This window comes from Bubalus bubalis, chromosome 6 (assembly GCF_019923935.1).
Source record: "Bubalus bubalis isolate 160015118507 breed Murrah chromosome 6, NDDB_SH_1, whole genome shotgun sequence".
Classification (NCBI taxonomy): Eukaryota; Metazoa; Chordata; class Mammalia; order Artiodactyla; family Bovidae; genus Bubalus; species Bubalus bubalis.
In genome coordinates, this window is record NC_059162.1 from 33,236,592 (window position 1) to 33,264,571 (window position 27,980).

Here is a 27,980-nt window from a genome sequence, read left to right on the forward strand (position 1 = left end):
ATAAGGTGACCATACATCCTCATTACCCTTGCTGTCCAGGCATATTCAGCTCAAAAGCAGAGTTAAAGCAAACTCTTAGGTTAGTCTAGCTAACCTAAAGTCTCCCAGAACAATTCTTTTGGACCAACGCATCTCTCTCACAGAGGTAACTAGAATTAGCTATTTTTAACAGATGCTGTTGTTAACAGAATGGTACAGTGGTTGGTCAATATATGACCTTTAAGCTCTCTAAACCTTAACTTCCTGTATTTCTTCCTATCTATCAGGCTGTGCTGGATCTTTCTTGTGACACATAGGATCTTCATTGCAGCACAGAGGATCTTTAGTTGCAGCATGCTAACTCTTAATTGTGGCATGTGAAATCTCGTTTTCTGACCAGGAATCAAATCTGGACCCCCCTGCACTGGGAGCATGGAAGGAAGTTCCCTGAATTTCTAATACAATATTGACATACCTATTCCATGCTCCGTAATGAGGATTAAATGAGATGCTTTCATGTAAAGTGATTAGACACTCTAATGGGACAACCGCCCCATAAAATATAACATGGTACAAAAAGTAACTGACAAACAAACTGGCAAAATACAGGTGAGCCAGAGAATCACAGCTGCCAGCAGTTCTAACCTCCCCTGTAATGGCTTACTCACCACCTGACTTGGACTCTGTTCTGCTTTGATTTAGGTAAATGTATTTGTGATGGGGATGACCAAGACTTTTGCAATTTTCTTTGTGGTTTTTCAAGAAGAGTTTGAAGGCACCTCAGAGCAAACTGGTTGGATTGGATCCATCATGTCATCACTTCGTTTTTTTGCAGGTATAAAGTCGACAATAAGCTTGTTGTCCAAGGAGAAGGAACACAAAGGGCAATTTCAAGAAGACTCATCTGTCAGTCATTCAAGACAGAAGCATTACTAAAACTCAGGTTCATTTATCAATATGTAAAGCTGAGAAAAGTAAGGACTTTACCTCCACTTGACTTGGCAAAACTGGAAAAATTAGGGTTCAAACAAATGATGTTGAAGAATCTATTTAACATCATAGGTTCAGTGAGTCAGTCTCTCAACTGGGAAGTCAGACCATAACGCTCTGACCTGATCATCTAAGCACACTCATCACAGTGTAGATAAATAACTGAGCTTTGTTCTAGTTATAGGTCACTAGACACAACCTTTTCTTGCAGAGGTTTTATAATACCTTTTCAGTAAGCTTCCATTCCAAACCTTATTTACATCATCTTTTCTTCAAAACAAACAAAAAACAACAAAAACTCTTCTTCTAAAAAAGCAAAATAGTGTGGAACTAGGAATATTAAGAAACCCAATACAGACACCCTTTTGAAGGATACACAGAAGTCAAGTCCTTTTATTTTTCTTCAGTTGCCCATTTAAACTGTACACCAGAAGAGAAGGGATGCCGGGGCATATTTAACTCATATTTGTTTCTTTTTCCAAGGTCCCCTAGTTGCTGTTATTTGTGACATAACTGGAGAGAAAACTGCCTCCAGTCTTGGGGCTTTCCTTGTTGCTGGTGGATATCTGATCAGCAGCTGGGCTACAAGCATTCCCTTTCTTTGTGTGACTATGGGAGTTTTACCTGGTGAGTCCACTGTGAAAGTAAGACTTAAAAAAAAAAGGAACCAGGAAACTTTCCTTTTACTGTGAGTTCAAAGGCCTACTTATATTATCTCAGGTGCGGGAGAATATCTCATCCAGTACCAAGCCACTTAATGTGAAAGTGACTCCTAGCTATTAACATTATGTTTTTCTTTTAGGTTTGGGCTCTGCTTTCTTGTACCAAGTTGCTGCTGTGGTCACTACCAAATACTTCAAAAAACGATTAGCTCTTTCTACAGCTATTGCCCGTTCAGGGATGGGACTGACATTTCTGTTAGCACCCTTTACGAAAGTCCTAATAGATCTGTATGACTGGACAGGTGAGTCCTGAACCTGCAGAATCAATTCTGCAAGATTTAATGTTGAGCCCTCTCCCTTTGATGACTAGAGAGGAGGTGAGCATGATTCTTCCCTGGAGAACAGATAGCAAAAGAGACTCTGAATCCCTTCAAGGCCTTGCCAGCCTACACAGGCAACTCAGAGTTCAAGTCTGAGGGGATGGAAGGCAATTTGTATGGCTGAGGGAGCACACCTTTGCAGGGATAGTAGTACTCCTGGGAAGCAAGAATCCCTTCCTCAAAGCCTTCTCTTTTCACATTTTTTAAGAAAAACATCTGCATTAAAAAAAATAAAAGACTCCTCCATCAGATTCACTAAAAAGGATGGAATTGGGCAAAAAGAGGATTATGTTCCTTAATAATATTTATATACTGTCAACTATAAATTTTCATGAATAAAAATCATTCACTCTATACTTTTTCTCATACCTGAGATGAAACAATTGGTTTAAAATAACCTCAAGTTATTGGCAAAAAAAACTATGTATATGTAAATATACATGACTATATATATGACTATTCCTACCTACAGAGCAGTTTTGTTGAACTTTCCCTTTTCCATTCCTGATTTAAAAAATCACTAATATGGTGAACAGGACCAGTTGACAAATCCCTAAGACAAGATAGCCAGATGGTAGAACCTACAGCCAATTCTATCTCTAGAAGCAATACACACGAGTCACAGCTTTGGTTAGGACATGCTGAAGTCAACCAACTACTCAGTTTCAAAGGCAACAATGGCATCTGTCTTCTTTCAAGGAATTTAAAACATCATGAGATGAAACAGCTATCTCCTCTTCTAAAGCAGTTTCCAAATAATTCCCATTGCCCAATTCTGTATTTTCTGTACCTAAATCTAAAGCCTCAAATCAGGATTTAAAACACATTGTAATTTTCTATCATTTGAAATATGACTCCCCTCTCCACCCCAACACACCAAAACATTTTTTTCCTTTAGTACAAATAACTCCTCCCATGCCACCTTTGGTATGGCTTTCTGGTTATCTCCAAAGGTCTCCCTGTTTTCACAAGGATACAGCAGTGTATACAGCTAACAGTTAAGTCAATGGATTTAAATACTTTCAGTTAAATTCAAAGACAAAGCAGTGCTTTCAGAAATTATTGTACTATGACTGAATATTTAGTGGTGGGGCCTCTTCTGAGTCTAAGGATACAGAGTGTTGTGAAATCAAAGAGGTAATTTTAGTTTAACTTCTCAATTTTTCTCTCCTGTTTAGGTGCCCTTATAATACTTGGAGCTATCATATTGCATCTGGTTCCTTCTAGTATGCTCTTGCGACCCATTCATATCAAAAGCAAGAGCGATTCTGATGTTAAAGGTGAAAGTAGTTTGTCTCCAACTGGTCCAGAGGCAGCATGTGGAACAGAAACATCATGTTGCAATGAGATACAAGAGTTGGCCATCAGGGACAGTATTATGCAGAAGGAACGACGACCAGGTATAAGTTTAACTGTCTCACAAAATCAAAGCAAAGAGTTCAACAATGAACATAACAGAAATGGACTTTTCCGAAAAACTAATGAAGAAACTTATTGGAAAAAAACTACTTCACGGAGCTGTAAACAAAAACTCTTTGACTTTTCTCTCTTTAAGAATCCTTTTTTCTACATATTTACGTGGTCTTTTGTTCTCAGTCAGCTGGCATATTTCATCCCTACCTTTCACCTGGTAGCCAGAGCCAAAACATTGGGGATAAACATCATGGATGCCTCCTACCTTGTTTCTGTAGCTGGTAAGAAAGCCTACTTCTACTTCACCCTCAAAAGGAAAAATATATTCTACAAAAATTGGTTACATTTTATTAAAAAGTTGAAGAAAAATAATATTTTTAAAAAGGAATTTTGGGAGGGCCAGGAAAGCAAGTTTTTTGAAGCTGATGGGAGCAGCAAGCCTTCTCTTTCACAGATCTGTCACTGAATCTTGTACACAGGCTCTCCCTACAAGACAGTGGACCCCAAACCAAGTCTTATTTTCATAGATCAGTAGCTAAGTATTTGCTAGATATTGAACCTTACTGGATCGTAGTGGAAACAGTCATTTTAGGAAGCAAAAAAAAATCTGATGTAGACAGCACTGTGCAGTGGTTGAAAGAACTGATTCTAGAGCTAGATTTTCCAGGTTCACGTTTTTGCAGGGTATGACCATTATGACCTTGGTCAAGTCACTTGCCACCTCTGTCTCTTGATTTCCTTATCTGCAATATATGAATAATAGTATCTACTCTCGTAAGGTTATTAGAATTAAACAGGTAATGCATGTAGAGTTTAAAATAGTACCTGAACTATCGTTAGCATTCAATAATGTTTTAGTAATATTTGTAGCTAACAAATTTCCCCCTTTAACTCATAGTAAAGGGATAAGATAAATGTGTGTACTTAGGCTAGTCATTAATGGATTGGCTAACATTTAAATTGAACTAGAATGAAAAATAAAACCAATCATTTTAGTTGAGTATTTATAAAAATAAATGGAAACAGAATGCTTGATCCAGAAAATATGGATTCTGTCAGCTGACAAAACAGGGAATCTAAAAAAGTGAAAATGAAGGAAACAGAATTGCTTTGCGCTACCTGGAAATTCTCAGTAGCACAACATTAACTTCTCTTTTGCCAATTTCTGGAAAAGACTTTTACTAAGTCCTTGCAAAACTGACAGCACCCCATTTCCAACTGCTTCGGTCATAAAACTTGTGTGCCCAAGAAAGATACATAGCTAAACTGATGTTTTCTACTGAAATGTCTGGTAGTATCAATTTAGAGCAGATTAGGGCCTTACAGCGGAGAAGGCGATGGCACCCCACTCCAGTACTCTTGCCTGGAAAATCCTATGGATGAAGGAGCCTGGTGGGCTGCAGTCCATGGGGTCTCGAAGAGTCGGACACGACTGAGCGACTTCACTTTCACTTTTCACTTTCATGCACTGGAGAAGGAAATGGCAACCCACTCCAGTGTTCTTGCCTTGAGAATCCCAGAGACGGGGGAGCCTGGTGGGCTACCATCTCTGGGGTTGCACAGAGTCGGACATGACTGAAGCGACTTAGCAGCAGCAGCAGCAGGGCCTTACAGGGCTTCCCAGGTGGTGCTAATGGTAGTAAAGAACCTGTCTGCAAATGCAGGAGACATAGAAGACTCAGGTTTGATCCTTGGGTTGGGAAGATACCCTGGAGGAAGGCATGGCAACCCAGTCCAATATTCTTGCCTGGAGAAACCCATGGACAGCTGAGTGTGGCAGGGTATGGTGCACAGGGTCACAAAGAGCTGGACAAGACTGAAGAAACTTACACACACACACACACAGGGTTTTACAACAAGGCCAGAATATAATAGTTTCAATATGCATTCTAGGAAAAAAACTGTAAAAACAGATATGGAGATGGTAGTATGCATTCTAAATACCTTTTGGTGGAGCAATTCGCATTTGAACCACAGGAAGAATTTAAAGTAAAAAACAACTGCAGTTCAAGCTTCTCTTGGTGAAAATCTCTTTCAGTATTTAACTGGTACATTACATATAATAGGATAAAGGATAAGAAGGTTCTATTACCATGAAACTCACTAAAAAATGTTAATCTTAAATTTTATTCAAATTACACCACAGCGTCACCATTCAAAACATGATTTCCCATTTCCAGACTTCCTACATATTTTCAAGTTAACCATAGTAACCTTTGGAGGACTTAACTACCAAAACCTCATACGCAATTTTAAGAAAGTGTCTCAACATCTCTTGTTTTTTCCAGTGTAAGACTTTATTATTTATACTCCAGTCATCCACCATTTGACTTTCCTAAGACACTAACCTGTGGGTCTACTAATCCTCAAGAAATCTCACTTCCTCACCTGTAGGACCTCTTCAAGGGAGGCCTACTGAGCCCAGGGTCTTCTATAACCTGGTATTCCCAGTTTGGTGGTATAAGGTTTCCAAACACAATCAGAATAAACACTTGATGACTCCTCCATCCAAATCTGGAGGGGTTTTTACAGTATTTCATTAAATGTTTAGAATAGATACAAAAATGATAGAATCTACTGATACAAAGGAAATCAGCCCTGAATATTCACTGGAAGGACTGAGGCTGAAACGCCAGTACTTTGGCCACCTGATGCAAAGAACTGACTCATGGAAAAGACCCTGATGCTGGGAAAGACTTAAGGCAGGAGGAGAAGGGGACAACAGAGGAGGAGATGGTTGGATGGCATCACCGACTCAATGGACATGAGTTTGAGTAAACTCTAGGAGTTGGTGATGGACAGGGAGGCCTGGCCTGCTGCAGTCCATGGGGTCGAAAAGAGTCAGACATGACTGAGCTGAGCAACAGAACTGAACTGATACAAATCAAACCATTTTTTTCCTCATATGTCCTAGCCACAGGGTGAATGAAGTCTTATGACATAGGAAAAGATGCTTTATCCATTTACATTTTTAAAAAGGGCTAGAAAAATGCAATTGGGATTTCATAAGACCTTTTCAATACTGTTCCAGGTATCATTGAAACAGTCAGTCAGATTATCTCTGGATGGGTTGCTGATCAAAACTGGATCAAGAAGTATCTTTACCACAAGTCTTACCTCATCCTCTGTGGCATCACTAACCTGCTTGCTCCTTTAGCCACCACATTTCCATTACTTATGACCTATACCATCTCCTTTGCTGTCTTTTCCGGTGGTTACCTGGCATTGATACTTCCTGTACTGGTGAGTAGACACACTCGTTAATGTTCTTACACCATTTAGTAAAAGTATGAAGAATCATCTCCCCCAAAGAGAAAACATACTTTGTATTACTTTTATAATAACAAAAACAACATACCCAAGGCCTCAGAAACCTTGTAGCTACATCCTATCCAGCTATTCATCTTATCTTGTAAGGAGGGATGATGAGAGGACTGCTGCTGCTAAGTCACTTCAGTTGTGTCCGACTCTGTGCGACCCCATAGACAGCAGCCCACCAGGCTCCCCCATCCCTGGGATTCTCCAGGCAAGAACACTGGAGTGGGTTGCCATTTCCTTCTCCAATGCATGAAAGTGAAAAGTGAAAGTGAAGTCGCTCAGTCGTGTCCGACTCTTAGCGACCCCATGGACTGCAGCCTACCAGGCTCCTCTGTCCATGGGATTTTCCAGGCAAGAGTACTGGAGTGGGGTGCCAAGGACTAGCCATGTGGAACAGGAAAGAAAGAAAAGCAAAATAGGGAACAGAAGGATTCTACTTTATCAGTCTCCCAGGTTAGGCTTCTATTCTTTACTTCAGCTCCAGAAATTTCTTTGGTTCTAGGATACATCTGGGAAGAGTTCCTTAAAAGAAAGAGGGGCTTCCTGACAAGTGATGACCTCTCTCTTGTTGAGAGAAGTTCTGTATACTTTAACAGGGATATTGTGCTTTTAACTCCTCTCCATCTTTATCCCAAACCGACATAAAATCCTAGAGCTGAATGGAATGGAGTTGTATAAATACTGAGTTTGTCTTGGAACCCCATGGGTCCTTAGAACTAGGTCCCCAGTGCGTTGGAACATAATCCCCAGGAATCTTCAGGCCTGGTATCAATATTAGCATAAGTGGTGAAGAGTATTACGAGGCTTAAGCAAAAATTAAAAGTTTCTAACACTTAAATCAACTTCCTGTGATATCTGATTTCTTATAAACCAGTTGGTACTCAACCATAGGTGGACTGAAGAATACTACTATCAGCTCCAACTGTTTATCATTTCCTAACAGAAAAGAGCAGTGAGACTCAGGTGGAAAAATATCCCCGAACCAACTAACTAAAAGATTTTTAAAAAGAAATAAAAACCAATGGTTCATATCAGGGTAGAAAGCCATCCAAACCACCTCAGAAGCCAACTGTTCATAGCTTGAGACAACATACACAGTATTTTATCCCTCTGTAGTTAAAAGTCTCTGTAGAATACCACCCTCAATATGGTTAACACTGGATTCTAATCCCTACAGGTTGATCTGTCTGGGAATTCTACAGTTCACAGCTTTTTGGGACTTGCAAGTTCCTTTGCTGGGATGGCTGTCCTTTCTGGACCACCTTTAGCAGGTAACAGCTTAGCCTTAGTAAACTTCAATCACAATGAACCAAAATGTTGATCCATGATGAATGGTAACATGGAATGACAATATTAGATAGTTACAAGAAACTGATGATCGTCTCTGCTGTTCCTGTACCAACTCACACAACTCCAGTACAAAACCAGGAGAATCTGAGGGTTAATTCACCAGATGTGCACTAAGCAGATTTGAGTCTTGTAGCAGGGGCTGTGCATCTATCTACTTCTCTGGAGAGACAATCTAGAGTTTTATCAGATGCCCAAAGATATATGATGCTTAAAAACAAAAAAATAAAAACTACTAGCACCTTTTATCCAAACAGCAGTCATTACAGAGCTTGAAAATCGCAGGCCTGATCCCTTTGCTCTTCAGATGTGCCGTAAGACTAAATGCCAGAATCTGTGCAGAGGACATGTGGGGCCACTAAAGACTCATTAAGTATAAGTATAGTAAAACTTTGGAAGTTCTGTTTTTAAATAAACTTTAAGACCAAAGCATTGTTTTACATTTCACTTTTTACCTACTGGAACATAAGACTATTAAAAGACTAACCACTCACACACAAATATTTTTAGGAAACAGACTTAAGCCTTAGTATCTTATACTATAGGTTCTCAACTACTGAGAGCCTATAAGAATTACAGTATATAGAATATACTATGTAAGACATTAGTAAAAATTATAGTATGCAGAATTACAAATTACTACAGCATTTCTAATCATCCACAATAAGGAATCCAATCTAAAAATTACTTTTGCTTCCCTCAGTCCTGAAGTAAGACAGAAAAAGGGTCTGATCTTGCCCCACATTTTTTTAAACTAAGTTTTATAATAAGATTTGCACCTCTATAAACTTGAGACTGAGAAAGGCAAATATCAAAAGAAAAAATATAAAATCTTAAGAAATTATTACTGAAGGTAAAAAAAAAAGTACCACTGAGGTTCAATTTCAGTATATCTATCTAAAGAAAAAATGTACACAAATATACAACTAAGTCCTGATTTGAATTTATGAACACACCTCTTTCCATGAGGTCTAACTTGGCCAATACTTCATAACTGGAAAACAGGCGAGAATTTTATAGCCCAGAATTATCATATAACAGGGAGTGGTAAAAAAAGACCAAACACTAGAGGCTCCAAGCAGAGTTACTCTATGTCTTGTATCCAGGTTGGTGAAATAGAGGAAAACAGAGTTCAAATACAGTTTGCTGATGAATTTTTTCAATCTTAACCTTTCTTCACTCACTGTGCCAAAGACACTTTGGAATTTTCTAAGCCTGTTAAGCCAAAAACATCGGAGGTAACAAATACCAGGGCACAGAATATATTATTCAAATGAGAAAAGCAAGTAATAAAACTACATGTTTAGAGATACACGTTTTTGTATACACTTAAAATGTTTAAACAGTTCAATGTATAGGAAGACAACACAAGCTTTGTGAGGAGTATTACTTAAAAGGAAAAAGCTATAGATGTACGTGTGGGTTTCAAAACTAATTTGTTGGTCTTTAAAAAAAAATTTTTTTTTAAATAAAAAAGGACCACAGAGCAGATCAGAAAACAGAGTGCATCACTTTATTGTGAAATTTATTTACACCTATGTAATAGAAAATATATATATATGATATAAATACATTTCTTATTGTGAGTCAAAAGAAAAGTTACAAGCCTTTTGTTACCCAATATCCACAATATCCTAGCACCATATGTAAGGATAAAGATAGAGCTCATGGTAGAATTTTTACCTGCTAACTCTCAGAATACTATGTAGGCAATCATAAATTTTATAAGTTCTACAAAAAAAGTTAAAGGAAGTGATAAGGCTGTTGCTAAAAGCTTAAGTATAGATTCTTAGTATGGGAGTTTCTTAGAGTTTCTTAAACAAGATTATGATAATTGATATATAATTCCGTTAAGTTTCCTTCTCTGTATAATGATCTCTCATTGACTACAATGTTGCGCTACGCATCCTGTTGAAGGGAGATTTCAGGATAGTCCTTGCTCCTGTAAGTCACTGTTCTGTGAAATGACAAAGAGGATTTTACAAAGGCTGTTATATTTGTCCCTAACTTCCAGCAACAACTACTTAAGAACATCAGAAATAGTGATCTGCAGATCCACTTATCTCTCAACTGGTATGGATAGTTACATTATTGTCTTTAGCTTTAAACTAAATTGAAAGGCTTACTGGTTACAAAATATTTTTCTAAACCAAACTCAGATCTTCTGAAATGTATGAGATCCTCATTTTATACTTACCTAGATTTGTTACTATCAAATTAGAAAAGTTGAAATTCCTATAAAAATTACAGGTATTACAAATGAGCAATCGAGCAAAGAGTAAAATGTTTCACAATAATCCTCAGTCAAAAGACTAGTTAAAAATGGTACATGAACAATAATTTTCTCCTTCCTGTATGGAAATGAAAAAGAAAAACAAGTTAGTCCTATACAGCATATTTTAATAACTCAAGGAAAGGCGGGGGAGGAAAGCATAGGATACCCAAGGAACCTATTTTCTTTAAAAAAATGTTTTAAGAAAAAAGAATGTTTAAAGAAGTAAGAAAATTATATATACAGTTTTTGTAACAGGTAATTGTTAAGAACTACAGTAGCAACAAAATTCTTTATCAGATCTTGGCTAAAACTGACAGGGATTGAAATAAATTAGTTCAAAAATTAATCCCCTCACACACACACAAACACACTCCCCACAAGGGACCACTCTGCCCTCTCCACCTCACAGCCCTCCCTATTCTTGTCACTACTCAGCAACAAATTCAATTTTAGTTAACAACATGACCTGCTTCAGAATGGGTCAGCTGACCCAAGTGTAGGTCAAACGTCACTGTTTCATCCAAACCCAAATTCTATTTTTTTGCTGGTAGATGGCATCCAGAACTATACACTAACACCAAGACGGAAGCTTGAAAGGTTGTGAAAAAATAAAAAATATTAATATTTTTAAAACATAATATACATTTCTAATAGACCCCTGTTAGTGATATAAGTAGAAAAACAGTGCTTTGGCAAAAAGCAAGTATATAATCATATTCTCCAATATATCAATACAAGACAGATATACATTACTTATGTGAAATTACTAATCTTGTACCCTACGCATTTGACATGTGAGCTTAAAATGCTATGGACTGTTCAGTTTCATTTAAAAATAAAAACACCAATGGCCCATATTAGCTGCCTATAAGACAAACTGAGTATAGTTCCCTTCTTCCACATATCCCTCCATTTCCCAAATGATAAATGCATATATTAAGCTAAAATATATTTTAATATATATTTGAATCAATAATAAATGTCTGAAAACTCACTTAAAATGTCATAGAAAACTATTTTTTGTTTTCACCACCAACAATTTATTTTCCATCCATACAGTTGAGCTCTCTCTTATCCATTTAGCCCTCCCCTCTTACACCTTCCCCTATGATAACCACTACTCTGATCTCTGCATCTACATGTTTGTTTGGTTTGTTAATTTACTTTTGTTTGTTTCATAAATCACAGCTAGGACTTAACACTAGGACTTAGTCTAGAATGTCTCTCTCTCTCTCTTGCTATCATTTTTCAACCTCAAAATTCATCAGAAATACCATGGAGCAAAACTGGTTAATTTTGCATTAATATTTTATCTGTGTTTTACAAGAGAAGACAATGACTAAAATGGGAAAACATCCATCTAAGCTTGTCTCTCTCCTATTAATGCAAAAAAGTGCATCTCTTCATGAAATGAGAGATCATTTCCTACCTCTATTCCATCCTTATTTCAGATACAATGTTAAACAAATATTCCACCCAGTCCTCACTCAAACTTTTATCAACCATGCCTCTACAGTTTTACCAGTCATCTTAGCCTTATCAGTTGAGAATTTCTCTATGGCCTAAAATTTTATTTGGAAAACAAACACACAAACAACCTTTTGCATATTAGGGGTATGGGGGACAAGTAAGAAGGCAGAACAAAGCTCCTTGTCCCTTAAATCCTGAAGAATATATTATACTCTGAAGAGGCAAAAGAAAACAAATCATTTATTTATGATTTATTTATGATTTAAATCATTTATTTATCCAGTGGTTATTTTCCCCATAAACAACAAACCTCACAGAATTTTACTTTGATTAAGTATCCCTAAGATTAATGAATCCCTACAAAAACATCAAAAACAAATTCCAAACAGCTCTCTACTGTGGTTTAAAAAAAGAGGAGGTAGTCCTTCCCTTGCAAGGCCAAGAAATCAAGTTTCAACATCCCAACACAGACCAAAATCCTCTTAATAAAATTTACAACACAGAACCAATAATTAAAGCACTACCAGTAAATCTTCCAGCAAACTTCTATCACAGGGTCTTTAGGGAGTTCCTATCTTAAAAGACACTGAGGTTTATATCTGCTAAACCATGTTTCGCACAACTGTCTATCCTCATGGCATATACAGGAAATATTTGTACAGCACACCCAAAGTAAAATGACAAGGCTGCTAATAGCCAGGACCCCAGGAATGTGAAAAGATCATTATCTCTGTACCTCAGAAGTCTGGCACTATGCTACAGCCCAATAGCTAGGTAGGAGCTCTAGTTCAACAACAGCAAATCACTTACAGAATTCTCAACTAGTCTGAACTACTATCAAGAAACTTTGGAATTAAGGGCCTTTTAGGAGTATTTTAAATCTTAACAAAATGACCAATAATAAACTTACAGTAGTAATCCTACTGTACAGGATTTATAAACCCAGCTAAAAAAATCACCTTCTGAGCTATCACAGACATGAATACTTTTTAGGCAAGATGTCATAGTCATTTTTAAACGTGTATGGTGATACAGAGTAGTTTTAAAATGATGACATTTTAAAAAATGAATTTAGAATACTATATTAAACACCAAACTTCAAAGACTCTAATCCTTTTTGCCTATAAGAAAACTGGTTTTCAAAACTGTTTAAGGAAGCTGAGTTCTATCTCCCCAGTTGTTTTAAATTATCACAGGAAACATTATTTGACATTTCTGTCCAGAACAAAGGTTACACAGTTATAGATAAAAGGAAGTAATTTGGGGCAACGTCATTGTACATAAGAATCAATTGGGTGCCACCTAGGAGGAAGATGCTTAGGAGCCAATGAATTTGCACAATTAACATGCATCTTAAGTGTATCTGGCGCAGGTAGTCTGGAGACATTAAGGAAATGCTTAGAGGGCACTTCAGCTTAGGAAATCTGCACCAGTAGCCAGTGTACTCCTCAGAATGTTGACTACATCGAGTATTCCCTAGTGTGGAGTGGAGGCTCAGATCCATGCATGCTTTGCTAGACTGTAGCTGATATTCTCTGCCATTCACAATGCTTTTGCTATGACCACAGAGGAACCCAGTCTTAAATGTCAATTTACATGTGTATTTCCTTTTAAAAATGATTAGAGCACAGTGGTTTCCAAACTACCAACAGTAACCCTGAAACTCATTAGGGTTGAAAGTACATTTGTATACAGCTATTTCATGCTATTATTAAAAAAGTACAAAGATCTAATAAAATCAAACCAAATATACTATCTTTTGGTTTGTTTTTAGCTGTGCCTGGCAGCATGCAAGATCTTATTTCCCTTGCACTTTATAGGGGAAGCAGAGAATCCAACCACTGAACTACCAGGGAATTCCCTATACAGTCTTTTTTTACTTTCAGTGGTGGGGAAAAGCTAATTATTCCAACAAAAGATACATGTTGGTTAGAACAATGAAACTATAAATTTAACTTAGCTAGTTGTTGTTTAGTCGCTAACTCGCATCTGACTCTGCAAACCCATGGATGATAGCCCACCAGGCCCTCCTGTCCATGGAATCACCCAAGCAAGAATACTGAAGTGGGTTGCCATTTCCTTCTCCAGGGGATCAAACCCGCATCTCCTGTGTTGGGAGGCAGATTTTTTACCCCCGAGTCACCAGGGAAGCCCCACATTTAGGTTGATTATGAAGCTAATACTTTCACAGGACAACTAATTAATACAATTTAGTCGTCTATCTCACTTTTCACCTATTTGCTATTATAAACAGCATCATAAAACTAACTACTCAACTGCACATTAATATCCTAGTGAATGGCAATTAGATCTAGAGAAAGAATTTTAAAATATGCAAATCTCTCAATTCTCAAGCATGAACAGGAGAAATAGATTCAAAACAATCTGTTTCATTAAACCGCACTGGGAATTCCCAGGCAGTCCAGTGGTTAGGACTTGATGTTCTCACTGCCAAGGACCTGGGTTCAATCCTTGGTTGGGGAACTAAGATCCTGTAAGCCACATAATACAGCAAATCCTGTAAGCCACATAATACAGCAAAAAAATAGTAATAATAATTAAAAAAAAAAAATCTTTGAATGGAAATACAACTTTTGCATGGAAGCAGTTCTATAGGATGCTAAATAATTCCCTGCCCTGCTAAGAAAATATACTAAATATATCTTAATCTTTAATGTTTCAGAAGCAAGATTCTGACTTTAAATGTGTGTGAAATGAATGGCTTTATAAGCAGTTTTCTCTCAAACTGTTTAAGTCCCTCTAGGATTTATAAAACAACTCATTTTCACTGTTTTTAGCTTTATCCTCCTGACCCTTCAGCAGCACTAGCTACCTCCTTGTCCAAGAACTTCTAGTGTTTTCCCAGAGTATAACTTCTAATACCCCTGTTATGTACATACACTCTAGTAGAGCAATTGCTCTACTAAAGGACTAAGGGAGGAGTGACAAAGGATAAAAGGGGGTGCTGCTGATATCCAGCTTCTCCTTTATAGGCATTTCTAGAAAAGTTAATAGAATGGTCACCTGTTTCTTAGATATCTAAAAGTCAATCAACATAATACAAAAACGTGTGAGTAGGTTTCACTATTATGCTTATCTCCAAGAAACATTTAATTGAGGTCACTGATCAAGCAAGGAGTTAGTAAGTAAAAGCAACTTAAAGTTAGCTGAATTTAAATAAAACATTCCATTTATTCATTACATTAAGAAAAGGAAACAAAAAGCTAATAAAGCAAAGAAACAAAAATTAAAAGTATTTACAGAGCCAACTAAGAGAATAGAGGACAAGATAGGAGATAAAGACATATACACAATCAGATAAAAATTTTATTTTAATCAGACCTATCCAGTGAGAAATCATGTTCCAAGATATAAGTGAAAATCAAAAGACATGACGTCAGCTCCATGCAGCCAGGTATTTTCATCCATTTTTATCCACAGATATAATCTTAGTACCCAGAACTGCGCTTGTATACGGTACCAAAATTTTTTTAATAAATGATCAGAATAGCCTTGTCTTAAGGATTTTAAATATAAATACTTATAAAACTCATATTATTGTTAAGTTTGCATCTACAAACATAATATGCATACAATAATCTAGAAAAGATTGTGAACCCCTAGAGGTCCTGAGCCCTTTTTAGGGAATCTCAGGTCAAAATTATTTTCCTAACAATGTGCTAAGTCACTTCAGTCATGTCCGACTCTTTGCGACCCTATGGACTGTAGCCCACCAAGATCCTCTGTCCATGGGATTCTCCAGGCAAGAATACTGGAATGTGTTGTCATTTTCTTCTCCAGGGGATCTTCCTGATCCTCAGGGATTGAACCTGCATCTCTTGTGTCTCTAGCATTGGCAGGCAGGTACTTTACCACTAGCACCATCTAGGAAGCCCTTTCAATAATTTTGATACTTTTGCCTTTTTCATAGGAATGACTTTTGCAGTAATGTATAAATGTTGGTGCCTTGTACTAATATTCCTTGCCACCAAACTCACTTAAAAAAAAAAAAAGGCATTTCACTTAAGAAGTTCTAGTATGTGAAAGTCTTTTTTGCTCAGTCATTTCTGACTCTGTGATCCAATGGACTGTAGCCTGCCAGACCTCTCTGTCCATGGAATTCTCCTGGCAAGAATACTGGAGTGAGTTGCCATGCCCTTCTCCAGATCTTCCTAACCCAAGGATCAAACCTGGGTCTCCTGCACTGCAGGTGGATTCTTTATCATCTGAGCTACCAGGGTGATTCGAGTATGTGCCATCAACCAAATGATTCTGAGAACCTTTCAATTCTTGTTTTAAAAGAACACTTTGATTGCAGGGAGAAATACTGTGTATTTGGCCAAGTCAGTTCCTTTTCACTTGTTCTCACCTGAACCATCCCTGCATAGCCCTTATTACAGGTGTAATACCTAAAGCCCCGCTAAACTATGAGTGCAGGGGCCATGTCTAGTTTGGCTCATGATGGTATTAACACCTAGCACATCGCTGGGAACATAGTAAGAACTCAAATGTTTGTTCAGTGAAGGAAAAAAGATAATAATCAGTTTTCACTTTTTTCCTTTTCCTTGGAAAATAGTTGTTTTTTTTTTCTTTGTAAGAATAATTGTAAAATGAAATGGTATGTGTTCCCAATTTTCTCCAACTTCCATTATAACACTGGAGATGGGCTCTGGGTCCAAAATTACTTTTTAGCCAAGGTTTAAACCACTAACTCAGATGGAATTGACTCAGCTTCAACAGAAAATAAGACAGGTAAGCAGCCTGACTAACTTTCTAATGGGTCATAATACAGACTAATTACAGGAGGCTCCTTCCTTCAATGGTTCATGGCTGAGAATTACTAATGGCACGATTTACATCATTAATAGAAATCTTTCCTTCCTTATAGGCTGGTTATACGATTATACCCAGACATACACCGGCTCCTACTACTTCTCGGGCGCATGCTATCTCCTCTCTTCGGTTTCCCTTTTCTTCATACCATTGGCTGAAAGATGGAAAAACAGTCTGACAACAAAGAGAGAAGACTGCAGTCAAGTGAAAGTTTAAAAGAAAATCTAAACTAAAAGTCACTGGAAGAAAAAGCATGGAAGAGAAGTACCCTCATTTATAAAATGAGAAGGTGAATCACATAGTTTTTTAAGCTTCCTTTTTGCTTTAGCACTCTGAAGAATGTCTAACTGGTGTTAAGAAAAGAGTAATAGCAACTGAACAGTTTGCTTCTTAACTAGAGATAATCTTTGTTTTCTTTTCATTATTTTGTTTCTTAAATTTTCTATAATAAACATGTTTTGCTGTGCAATAAAACATAAATAAGAACTGCTAAAAACCCAAACAAGAAACCTTTATTTCAAGATCGTTTCTGAATACTATTTCTATCCATCCAATGTTATTTTTTCACTATATTTAATTATCTGAAATGGTCAAGCTCACTATGTAGACATAACTTTAGAACAAGTTTTATATGAAAGCTGAATAGGTGGCTCTTAAAGGGAGACAAACTAAGATGTTTTCTTAAAAACCATCCTAGTGTTCTCTGCAATACCAGTCTCTCTAGAATCTCCTTCGGCTTCTGTTACTACTATTATTATTCCATCTTTCCATTCCTCTCTGCTTTAAAATATCTATTAATTCCCTACAGAGAAAAATCCCAAAATGAAAGCCTGGTTTTAGCTCCAAAATGTGGCATTCTCTCACTCTCTACATGTACCTTTGTGCCACCAGTTAAATCCCAATGGCTTGCCATTGTCCACCAGACAGTCTCGCTTATCCTTCACAATCTGACTCACCAAAGGCTTCTGGAAAACCTCTCGCAGCATGAAGTCATTCTCTCCTCTGGAATCTCATCTGACTCTTAACAGAGCACTATATGAGCTGATATGTCAATCTTTGGCATCAGTCTGCAAGATCAACAGGCCCAGCACCAATTTTGAAACCAAATTTATCTGAGTTCAAGTCTAGGTTATCTTTAAAAATGTAGTTGGTCATGTTTAAAATGTATAGGTTTTACACATAGATGTTAATGTCTAATATTCTTTTTACATTTTAGATGTACGACAACATGAATAGTCAGCAACAGTACCCCCTCACACAAACAGCAATAATATTAAATCCAAGCTCTGCTACTTGTTACTATGTAACTTCATGAAAGTTACTCAACCGCTCTTGAGTCCCAATTTCCTCCTCTGTAATATGAGGATACCACCAACCTACTTCACTATGAGGATTAAATGAAAATATACTTGTACCAAGCAAAAAACTCTTCAGATAAGAGTAGCCACTAGTTTCCTTTCTTCTTTCTACATCAAAACACAAGATTTAAAAAATCAGTGACTTACTAGGAACCACTCTAATCTGTCCCAGCTTCCCTACTGAGCAATAATAGTTCTCAAAAGACTGACTACCTAGGACAACTAGATTCTTTTCTCCAATGAAAGCAAACTATACATTGTAAGTAGAGCCAACTAAACGGAGTTCCCTGGTGGACTAGTGGTTAGGATTCTGGGCTTTCATCACCATGGCCTGGGTTTAATCCCAGGATGGAGAACTGAGATCCTGCACACTGTGCAGCCAAAAACAAAAAACATAACAAAACAGTAAAAGTAGAACCAACTAATAAACTCCAAGTTGAATTCTAATTTACCCAGGCTTCATGACTCACACAACTGAGTAGTTCTTCATGCTACTCAGTGGTAATAGGCCCCTGGGTGGTGTGGATCAAGAAAGGGTGAATCCCCAGACCACAGGAAGCTAAAGACTTCATAACTAATGTACTCATTGTACTGACAATTAACTTAAAATGTTCCTATTTACTTCTGCCCTTGAACACAGTATTATACGATGTCAACACATTTTTAAGTAACCATAATCTAGAAATATTATCTCAGACACATATAGGGTTTCAAGAAAAGCAAAAGAGTACACCTTTCTCAAGATATCCCAAGTGGGAGGAGGGGTGGGGGTAGGGTCCCTAGTGGTCCAATGGTTACAACTCTGCCTTCCAATGCAGTAGGCACAGATTTGATCTCTGATCTGGGAACTAAGATCCCACATGCTATGGGGTACAGCCAAAAAAAAAAAAAGATATCCCATGGGACAAAGAGGAAACAAACAGTAGACTTCACATGTGTTTGCAGAAGTAGGCTGGTGAATAACCTTATATCAACATCTAATACATACCAGTCACTGAGGCAGACATATTTTATATTTAATCTTCAGAACCCTTAGAAGAAAATACTATGATGACCATTTTACAAATAAATAAAACTAATGTCAAAGATATTAAACATCCAGTATGTAGAAGAGTCCTAACTCAAACACAAACTAACAGAAAATCCTACACTTTCCCCTTTAGACAATCCTGGCTTCTTGGCAGTATACAAGATTATGGAGTTAATTTAATTGCAAGCAGTTATCTTATAATAAATTTGTTCTAACTCAAATTGGCATCATTTTACTATCTAGGTTGAAATGAAAAAGAGGATGCAAAATATCTAAGAATCAAAACAAAGTCACAAAACATCTGTTATAATACAGTAAGAATGTAGTTATTAAAAAATAATGAACATTTTAAAGTCTTCCAATATTCACCAACCCTGACCAAAGAAGGTAATGCTTAAGAATGGGCCACTTATAATTCCTTAATACAAAATGTTAGTTGAAATGTTTATAAAGTATAAGAATTACCTATAAATACATATATATTTAGTAGAGCCGTGATAATCTGAACGTAAAAGTTCAGTTGGAACTTTTCAACACAAATGTTCAATACTTTCTTCACACTTACTGAGTTATTTAAAATTATTAAGATAACCATTTCCAGCGGTTCTAACTCTAAGAAATGCCATACCATTAATGTAAAAGGAATTTTCTATATATGCTGTTCATGAAATACTGTTTCTGGTACTAAAACTCTACCTTATAGTACTTTTAAGTTTTAAACATTCTTTCCCACCTATTACTTCATCAGCATCATGTCAATCCTGTGAGGAAGATGGATAATTATTAATATTCCTATCTTATACCTAAGGAACAAAAGCAAATTAAGACCAAGTTATTTGTCTAAAGTTACAAAGCTAATCCTAAGGGAGCCAATTGTGAATACTAATTAACAATGCTGATTAGATCATAGTCCCTGGCTTTTCTTCTTTGATGATGAGTTTAAAATTTAATAAAAGCAACAATTATATTTAAATGGACTGAAATAATCTGTGATATTTTTCAAATAATCTAGGGACATTAACATATGTGATGCTATCTGTTTATCTGCAAAAAATCAGCTCCTTTAGTACATAAACTTGCCTAGTTGTAAAATTAGCTTTTTCCATGAGAGTAAAAAAAAAAAAAAAAAAGCACAGTGTATTAACGTTTGAATTTAGATGTAATTTTTAAAAGAAAGAGAATCCAAACCTGAGGACCCAAATTTAAAACCAAAGCCCAATACTTTTTAAAAACCTTGAGTCATTAAGACAGAAAAAGCTTGTATGAGGCTTTATGTCCATATATTTGCCTCATTTGGCTACTCATGCACCACAAGCATCTACCTAAATGTCTCACATTTATTACCCATAGTCTTCATATATACAAACAAATGAAAAACAAAAAAAAGGCCTTGAAATCATCTTTTAAATAAATCAGTTTAAAATTCATGTTTTATTTCTATGAGAGGGAAGCTGGCATTACCTAGGATCACTGAGACAAATAAAAATAATCATTTCCTAAAAAGAACTTACTCTCTTGTACATTCTGACTAACACATCATAAAACTCTACTTTCATCCACAACAATGATCAGTAACAACCTAGTGAGGCTGTTTCAGAGATGCAGAGGATAAGACAGGGCTCCAGACAGAGCCAACTGTCTGACTTTCCTGGAAATCAGGGAGTTCCTGGGACCTAGGACTCTGTTTTAAAACTAGGACAAGTTGGCCACTCTTACCAAGGAGTAATAACACATGTGGATGTCTGGATACTTCTAGCCACATTTACCAAGAATCACAAATTCAATTTCTTTTATACCATTCAAGGGCTAGTAAGCAAAGATAAACAAATAGGATACACGGCAATACTTAAGAAATAGAGGCATACACTTTTTAATGAAAATCCACTTTCAGGCATTAACTGATCAAAGACTTGTGAAGTGAAATTTCAAAAACTGAATTAACTTTCCTGGTGGCTCAGATGGTAAAGCGTCTGCCTGCAATGCAGGAGACCTGGGTTCAATCCCTAGGTTGGGAAGATCTCCTGGAGTAGTGAATGGCATTCTTGCTTAGAGAATCCCACGGACAGAGAAGCCCGGCAGGCTATAGTCCATGGGGTCGCAAGAATCAGACATGACTTAAACAAACACACACACCCAAAAAAATTCCAATTTTCACTTTTACACTATTTTTACAAAACTGACAAACTGAGCCAAAATAAAGCCAAGATGTCCCTTTCTTTGGTTGCTGCCAACACATCAACATTATTTTAGCAAGGAAAAGAGAAATCCATCCTTTAAGAGTAGTATTTCAGGACCACGGAAATGACAGATAAGTTTTAAAGAGGTAGAGCTAACATAACCTTCCTTCATTATCTCAAAGCTAGTCAGAGTTCAGTATAAATTATTTACATATACCAACCTCTAGAACAGAGGACTTTACCACACTTGATTAAGCCATTTCAAGCCTAAATGCCCAGCTATGCAGCACAGTCCTCTGAAGCCAGAGTAATAAGATGACTCACCAAGTGGCAGGTGTCTTAGGTTCTACGATTAATGGGTGTCTGCCTGGATGAGAACATAGGTATGTGCCCAACAGACGATCTCATCCTGTTTGGCTAAGAGAAGAGAGAGGCTAAAAAAACTGGTCAGTAGTACAGCACCTGCTTTATAATGGAAAGAATCAGACTTTGTCCCAGAGACTTGTAATTCATGCAGACTTTTAAAATGTCCTCTGTATGCATTATACCCCAATTTTCACTTACCAGAAAAGTACAACAGAGTGATCTAAGAGGATAAAAACCAACTTTATCACCCCAAAATTAGATACAGCTGAAAAGTGAGAATTATCATATTGAGTTCATTGCTTCAAGATATGTGAAGTCAGAGTCATGAGAATATTAAATCCATATTTAAACCCTCCTATTACATTTAATGACTTGATGTCAGTTTCCACTCAAGTAAAAATCAGTAGTTCATATTTGAGTTCTAGTTCACGAATGTATATATCCTTATGTGAAAACTGATACCATGCCACAGTTAATAAGATATGGGTTTATAAATATGGAGTTTAAAAGAAACTTACCCTTTCCCTTTGTGCAGCTCTGACTTCCAACCCAGTTTCTATAGAAACAGAAGGACAAGTGCCAATGCCAGAAGTCTGCCAATTAGAACTCATCTTTTAGTTGCTGAATAATAAAGCCATATCCCAAAGTCGGCTATAGGTTTTTGATTGTCAGTAGTTCCTAAAAAGAAACCCAGGAGGAAAAAAAGACATTTAACCAATTACTATACTTAGAAATGCTCCCTCCTTTAAACTTGGCTATTAAAAGAAAATAGAGGAGGGTAGATCTAACACCATGTGTTAAATTTTTTTTTTAAATTAGGGCTTCAGACACTTCTACACTTAAAAAGCAGCAAATAGAAGAAAAGGTGTCTTTGAAGGTTCACAATACCTTTAAGCCAATGTATTAAAGAACACTTGTGTATCACAGACATAAAGTATTTTCAACCACCAAACCTTAAAGTTCAGATTAATTTCATCCTTTTTGTGGAATTTTCAGTAAGATTTTTAACACTGCAGAGGGTAAACTTCGTAAGTAAAATTTGTTGGGAGAAATAAATGATACAGGTAAATTTCCACTGAAAAATAAAAAAACACTTCTCATGTCTCAGGAGGCATCTATAAATCATAAATGAACCCTAAAGAAGTTTTCTAAAGATGCTGACATTGCTGTGCTTGATGAAAAATCCCTCTAAAACATACATGCCAATTGAAAAACCGTGAGACATGAGAATAATCTGGCTGCAATTTCTCATTTGGTATCAACATGGCTGCTTGGTTAATGTACTTTAGAATCTTTTACCTTAAAAAACTTAGGCATTAAAAAAGAGCATTTCTTTAATAAATTGATACCATGCAATTCACAGTATTTTTATTCACATTAGTCCATTCTCTTCGATATATATGAATCTTTACTACTTGTCACTGTGTAACATAATTAGATTCTTATTGCTATGTGAGGAAAATCAGTTTCTTAATGAAGTTACTTTTGTACTATGATTAAACAACAAAAGCAATCAGGAACCACTCCTCAATCCTGTCCATATCTATGCTCTCCATAGAAAGCTCTGAATCCATCTCTACCAAATTTTCTAAATTATGGGGCACCTATCAGTACAGTCTCAAATATCCTCACCTGTATCTATAAAAAAAGAAAATGCTCTTACAATGAAAAGAGTGGACTAGAACAGAATAGGAGGGAGAGAAAAAATATATTTAAATGTAACAAAATAAGCAAGACCCAACTAAGTAGGATGGGCTTCCCAAGTGGTACTACTGGTAAAGAACCCCACCTGCCAATGCAAGAGACATGGGTTCGATCCCTGGGTCAGGAAGATCCCCTGGAGGAGGGCAGGGCAATCCACTCCAGTATTCTTGCCTGGAGAATCCCAGGGACAGAGGAGCCTGGCAGGCAGCAGTCCAAAGGGTCACACAGAGTCAGACACAACTGAAGTGACTCAGCAAGTAAACCAACTAGGACAGACAACAGATAGTCCTCCCCTGTCTTGGTGGCAGAGACCTCTGGTAATTTTCTGGTCACTAGAGTTCACTACCTATGAACTCTTGTACCAACTTTTCTTAATGAAAATATGTATTTTTTTAATCCTTAAAGTAAATGTCCTTGACTAATGCACAAAAATGAGAATCCTATGCATGAGGGACTAATACAATATTGTAAAGTTTAAAAATAAAATTAAAACTAAAAATTTAAAAAAAAAAAAAAGATGCTAATCACCAAATTTTACTACCCTAAACATTTATATATCTACATATTAGTAAGTACTTATCAAACTTTCCAGTAGAGGAATAACTTGGGTTATCTGAGTTCATTCAATAGGTTTGTGTGAGGGCTTCCAGTTCTACATTTCTTAACAAGCTTCTTTGTGATGCTATTACTGGTGGTCTGAGGACTGCACTTTCAACAGCAGAAACTCTACAAGGCTAAACAATATACACACTGCAGTGAATCCAAATTCACTCTGAAAGTTTTTGGTTTTGATGTCTGAACAATTTTTAAGAGGCTGATTGTGCATGTGTTGGTCAGTATGTTTACGATTTGACTCTCAAGCAGTGATTCTCAACCTTCGCTACACACTAGAATCAGGTGAGCACTTAACACTAGCATCTTGGCAGAACCCCACTGGACCTAGATGAGTCTCCCGGCTACTGGTATTAAAATTCCTCACATGATTTTAATGCATAGCCAGGTTTGAGACCTCTGGTACAAAAGAATTCTAAAGAATGCAGTTTATTGAAGTGTTTCTCTATAAGAGAATATACATAAACTATACACTTATCTTGGGAGCAAGGCAAAACTGAGAGTCAGTTTCTATATGCTAAAATAAAAATTTTATGAAACAATTTCCCCAAAATTCCTTAAAAACATGAAATAAAATGTATATGTGCCTCAAAGTGTTCATTTTACCTGTAATAATAGTTCTACTCTGAACATTAATGCAATAAAAGGTTATGTATGGAAGTTTTTCATTTAGCCTCTTGTTTGGAGTTACAGCAGAAACTATATGTGACTACAGTGTAAACTGTTGTGACAACTTGCTGAAAGCAGAGAAAACTGACATGCTGAGAAAATGAGGTTATATGAGGAAGACCTCAGGATGGCCAACAATTGTGAGAATGAAGAAGAAATAAAATCTCTATTATAATATTTAAATAAAAGAACAATGCTTATCTCTAAGCAAGAACATATTCACAGTCTTGCAGAGAATTTGAAATGCTAATCTATCTTTGAAGGAAATATTATCTTTGATGTGTTACGGGTTGAAAGATTTCCCATTTTGAACTACTTATACTGCCTTTGTCTTCAATTTGTATAGCTAATTAACTAATTCTTCAAATATTTTGGTATCTACTATATACCAGGCACTGTTCTAGATCTTGGGAATAACAAAGAAATCTGAAAGACATTTGTTCCTTTCCTGAGATACGTAGCCAAATCTTGATCAAATCACTTGACCCCCTTGCTTAAAACCTCTGCATTCAGCTTTAGAACACAATCTAAACCCTTGGTCCTTGGCAACAAGGCTCCAACTTAGTTTATGACCTCCCTTCCCTGATAGCTCAGTTGGTAAAGAATCCGCCTGCAACGCAGGAGACCCCGGTTGGATTCCTGGGTCAGGAAGATCAGCTGGAGAAGGAATAGGGTACCCACTCCTATATTCTTGGGCTTCCCTTGTGGCTCAGCTGGTAAAGAATCTGCCTGTAATGCGGGAGACCTAGGTTGGATCCCTGGGTTGGGAAGATCCCTTGGAGAAGGGAAAGGCTACCCACTCCAGTATTCTGGCCTGGAGAATTCCACGAACTGTACAGTCCATGGGGTCACAAAGAGTCTAACAGGACTGAGCGACTTTCACTTCACTTTCTTTGATTATAAGCTCCATGGGATATAAGGAACTTGTCTGTTTTCCTCACCAATATAATCCCAAGACCTAGAATACTGCTTGATACATAAGAAGTACCTGAATATTTGAAGTATTAAATAATTAGCTACACCAATCGAAGATAAACCCAGTAACAATAATTCAAAATGGGAAATCTTTCAACAATTTACAAGCCAAAGATACACTCAATTTTACCTATTACTCCACTGTACCCCACTCAAGCCTATTAGTAACCTAGTTAGAAGTTAGTAGACAGAAGTAATAAATGGTTCATTCACAGAAATTACTTACATGTGTACATACACACTCAATCCCAAATCACTTTCAATTTTAAGACAGACTACAATTACATTATTTTTTAGATTAACTGAAAACTCAAGGATATCTCAATCAATTTCTGACAATATACCCCTTAGCTAAGCCATAAAATTTTTCTGGTATCCCTTTAGCATTTCATAAACTAAACAGCAGCCCTTCTTCACAGACAGTTATAAGGTAAAATTAAACACTAAGTTAGACTGAATTTCTGGGGGAAATAATTACATGACTATAAAACTACTACTTTGACAATGTTAAGTGCTAAATTCCATGGCATCTGCCGCTTCATTCTGCTTGTCCTTTCAATAGGTCTGAATTTATCTTCTGGAAGCTCCTCTCAGCTTCACAATCGGAATACCATTCTGGTTCTCCAACCTGAGACTCTTTTCTGGCATCATTTTCTCTTCCCATGCCTTAATATGACACTACCCCAAGTTTACACTTCAACACTCTTACTCTCTAACCAATGCTGCTCAACCCACGACCACTGAACACAGACTACTACATCAGAATTACCTGGAGAGCTTGTAAAAGAACAAAAACTCCTGGGCCACGCATGCTGGTCCTAACAAATCCCACAATTTCTGGGGTTGGAGCCAAGGGCCTGTATGTTTCCCAAGAACTTCAAATGCTGACATACTATAGTTTAAAATCTACCACCCAGACATTTTCTCAGGTTTGCAGCTTTAATCCCATCCCAGCCTCCTGAAAACAGTGAGTTATGACAGTGACCAAAAGCCCTAGCAAGAACAAAAGCCTGGCTAGTACCCTGGCTGTATCACTTACTGTCAAGAGTATGGTCTATGCTGAAAAGTAGATGAGACAACATTTGTTGAGGACTTGGCAGAATGCTTGGCCTCAAGTATCTAATAAAAATGACTGCTATTAGTACTGTTGCTTTACATCCATATCCCTCAACTAACTATCCATCCTCACTCCCCACCTGCCTAAAATTAGCCTTTCAGGACTCCCTATTGTTGCTGACCCAACCATATTACTAGTTTTCTAGACTTAGCCTGCATCTTTCCCATGTATCAACAAGCTGCTCTATTATTATTAATCATGCTTGATGGACTGACATCTCAATTCCAACCTCCCTCCACCATTCTAGGTTCTAACAAATTATTTTTTAAACCCTTTCATAATCAGCTCAGCTTAAAGTTCACATAATCATATACCCATATCGCCAGTAAGAAGTCAATTAATCAAATATTGGCCTGTGACATTTTTCCCACAGTTGTCTTGAACAATGAACTTGCCCCAGTATTTAACTATTTCCCTGTTTCTATCTAGTTTCTCCAATCAGAGTCCAAGTTGCTGACAGGAGTATAGACTATTTGATACATTCTTCTCTATGCTCAATCTTACTTAATGTACAGCCAGAATTTAATTTATACAGGAATCCTACCTGAATGCTTAATAACATAGTATTTGGGAACAGAAGCATGTTAAATAATTTTACCTCAAGATTAAAATCTTGGTTGCTTCTCAGCAACAAGCTTGTCTGAGGTTTGAAGAAATTTTGTTTACTCTTCTTAAATTTATAAAATTAATCAACTCTGTTCAAAACTTGTAACTAGCTTATAATTGAAGTTTTTAAGTAAAAGGCTCTTTTAACCAGGAAAGCTTAAAAACAGCAAAGTGAAATGGGAGATAGACATGATGGTCAGATAAGCCATAATCATATATCCTACTGCAAAAAGAAAAATAAATGCTGTACAAACCATTAAGTATTAAATTTATTGCCTCAGATAAACAACTTGTAAACAATAACGTGACTTAAGCTACTGAAGTGGCTGTTTTACTAGTCAGGGTAATCCCCATTTTCAATTTTAATACAACTAGATCTTTCAAAATGAACTCAGAGATGTTCTTGGAACTATTTCCTTTACAGCAGAACCCTAAATCAAGATCCTACAAAAGACACTGGGAAACCACACATATAATTCAAAAGGGCAGTTTCCAATTTATAAAACCAGGACTCTAGATCTAACACTCAACCCAATTAATATTTTTTTCTTCATGGTGTAAGTAGAAATAAAATGATTTCATTGAGTGGTTTCAAAAAACAGTATACCTTTCATTTTGTATGACATATACAATAAACAAATGCCAAACAAATGCCCTGTCTGCAATATTTTTTCTTCTTGAGATAAAGTCTGAGATCTT

At 36.8% G+C, this 27,980-nt stretch overlaps 1 protein-coding gene across 1 annotated transcript in view; it reads left to right on the plus strand.

Annotated features, from left to right (window-relative positions):
- The window catches only part of SLC16A4 (solute carrier family 16 member 4), a 30,165-nt gene extending 13,282 nt beyond the window's left edge, over window positions 1–16,883 (plus strand). The window contains exons 3-9 of the mRNA XM_006064956.4: window positions 682–814; window positions 1,453–1,596; window positions 1,772–1,933; window positions 3,190–3,705; window positions 6,456–6,667; window positions 7,920–8,013; window positions 16,723–16,883. Coding sequence (XP_006065018.2) covers window positions 682–814; window positions 1,453–1,596; window positions 1,772–1,933; window positions 3,190–3,705; window positions 6,456–6,667; window positions 7,920–8,013; window positions 16,723–16,883 — 1,422 coding nt within the window. The remainder of the gene's footprint in view (window positions 1–681; window positions 815–1,452; window positions 1,597–1,771; window positions 1,934–3,189; window positions 3,706–6,455; window positions 6,668–7,919; window positions 8,014–16,722) is intronic.
- The last annotated feature ends 11,097 nt before the right edge of the window (window positions 16,884–27,980 follow it).